Here is a 335-nt window from a genome sequence, read left to right on the forward strand (position 1 = left end):
TAAATACCAAGCATCATTGAGCCAGTATATTCCCTTTATTCCCGGGTGCATTTCTCTCGCTTTAGCAGCTATCTTACTATAATATAAATAAATAAATAAATAAATAAAAATAAATAAATAAATAAATAAATATAAATATAAACATAAATAAATAAATATAAATATAAATATAAATACCAAGCATCATTGAGCCAGTATATTCCCTTTATTCCTGGGTGCATTTCTCTCGCTTTAGCTGCTAGCTGTCTGTCTCTCTCTAGGCCGCTGCAGGGGGTACTGGGGGCCCCCCCCCTGCGGGGGCCCCCCTTCATCAAGCTGCTGCTGCTGCTGCTGCT

General features: G+C 38.2%; 1 protein-coding gene across 1 annotated transcript in view; it reads right to left on the bottom strand.

Moving 5' to 3' along the window:
• Positions 1-310: 310 nt before the first annotated feature.
• The window catches only part of EMH_0051590 (uncharacterized protein), a gene marked incomplete at both ends in the record, with an annotated part of 1,990 nt that continues 1,965 nt past the window's right edge, over positions 311-335 (bottom strand). The window contains one exon of the mRNA XM_013496768.1: positions 311-333. Within this exon, the coding sequence (XP_013352222.1) occupies positions 311-333 (23 nt within the window). The remainder of the gene's footprint in view (positions 334-335) is intronic.

This window comes from Eimeria mitis, genomic scaffold, assembly GCF_000499745.2.
Source record: "Eimeria mitis Houghton genomic scaffold, Emh_scaff2286, whole genome shotgun sequence".
Taxonomy (NCBI): domain Eukaryota; phylum Apicomplexa; class Conoidasida; order Eucoccidiorida; family Eimeriidae; genus Eimeria; species Eimeria mitis.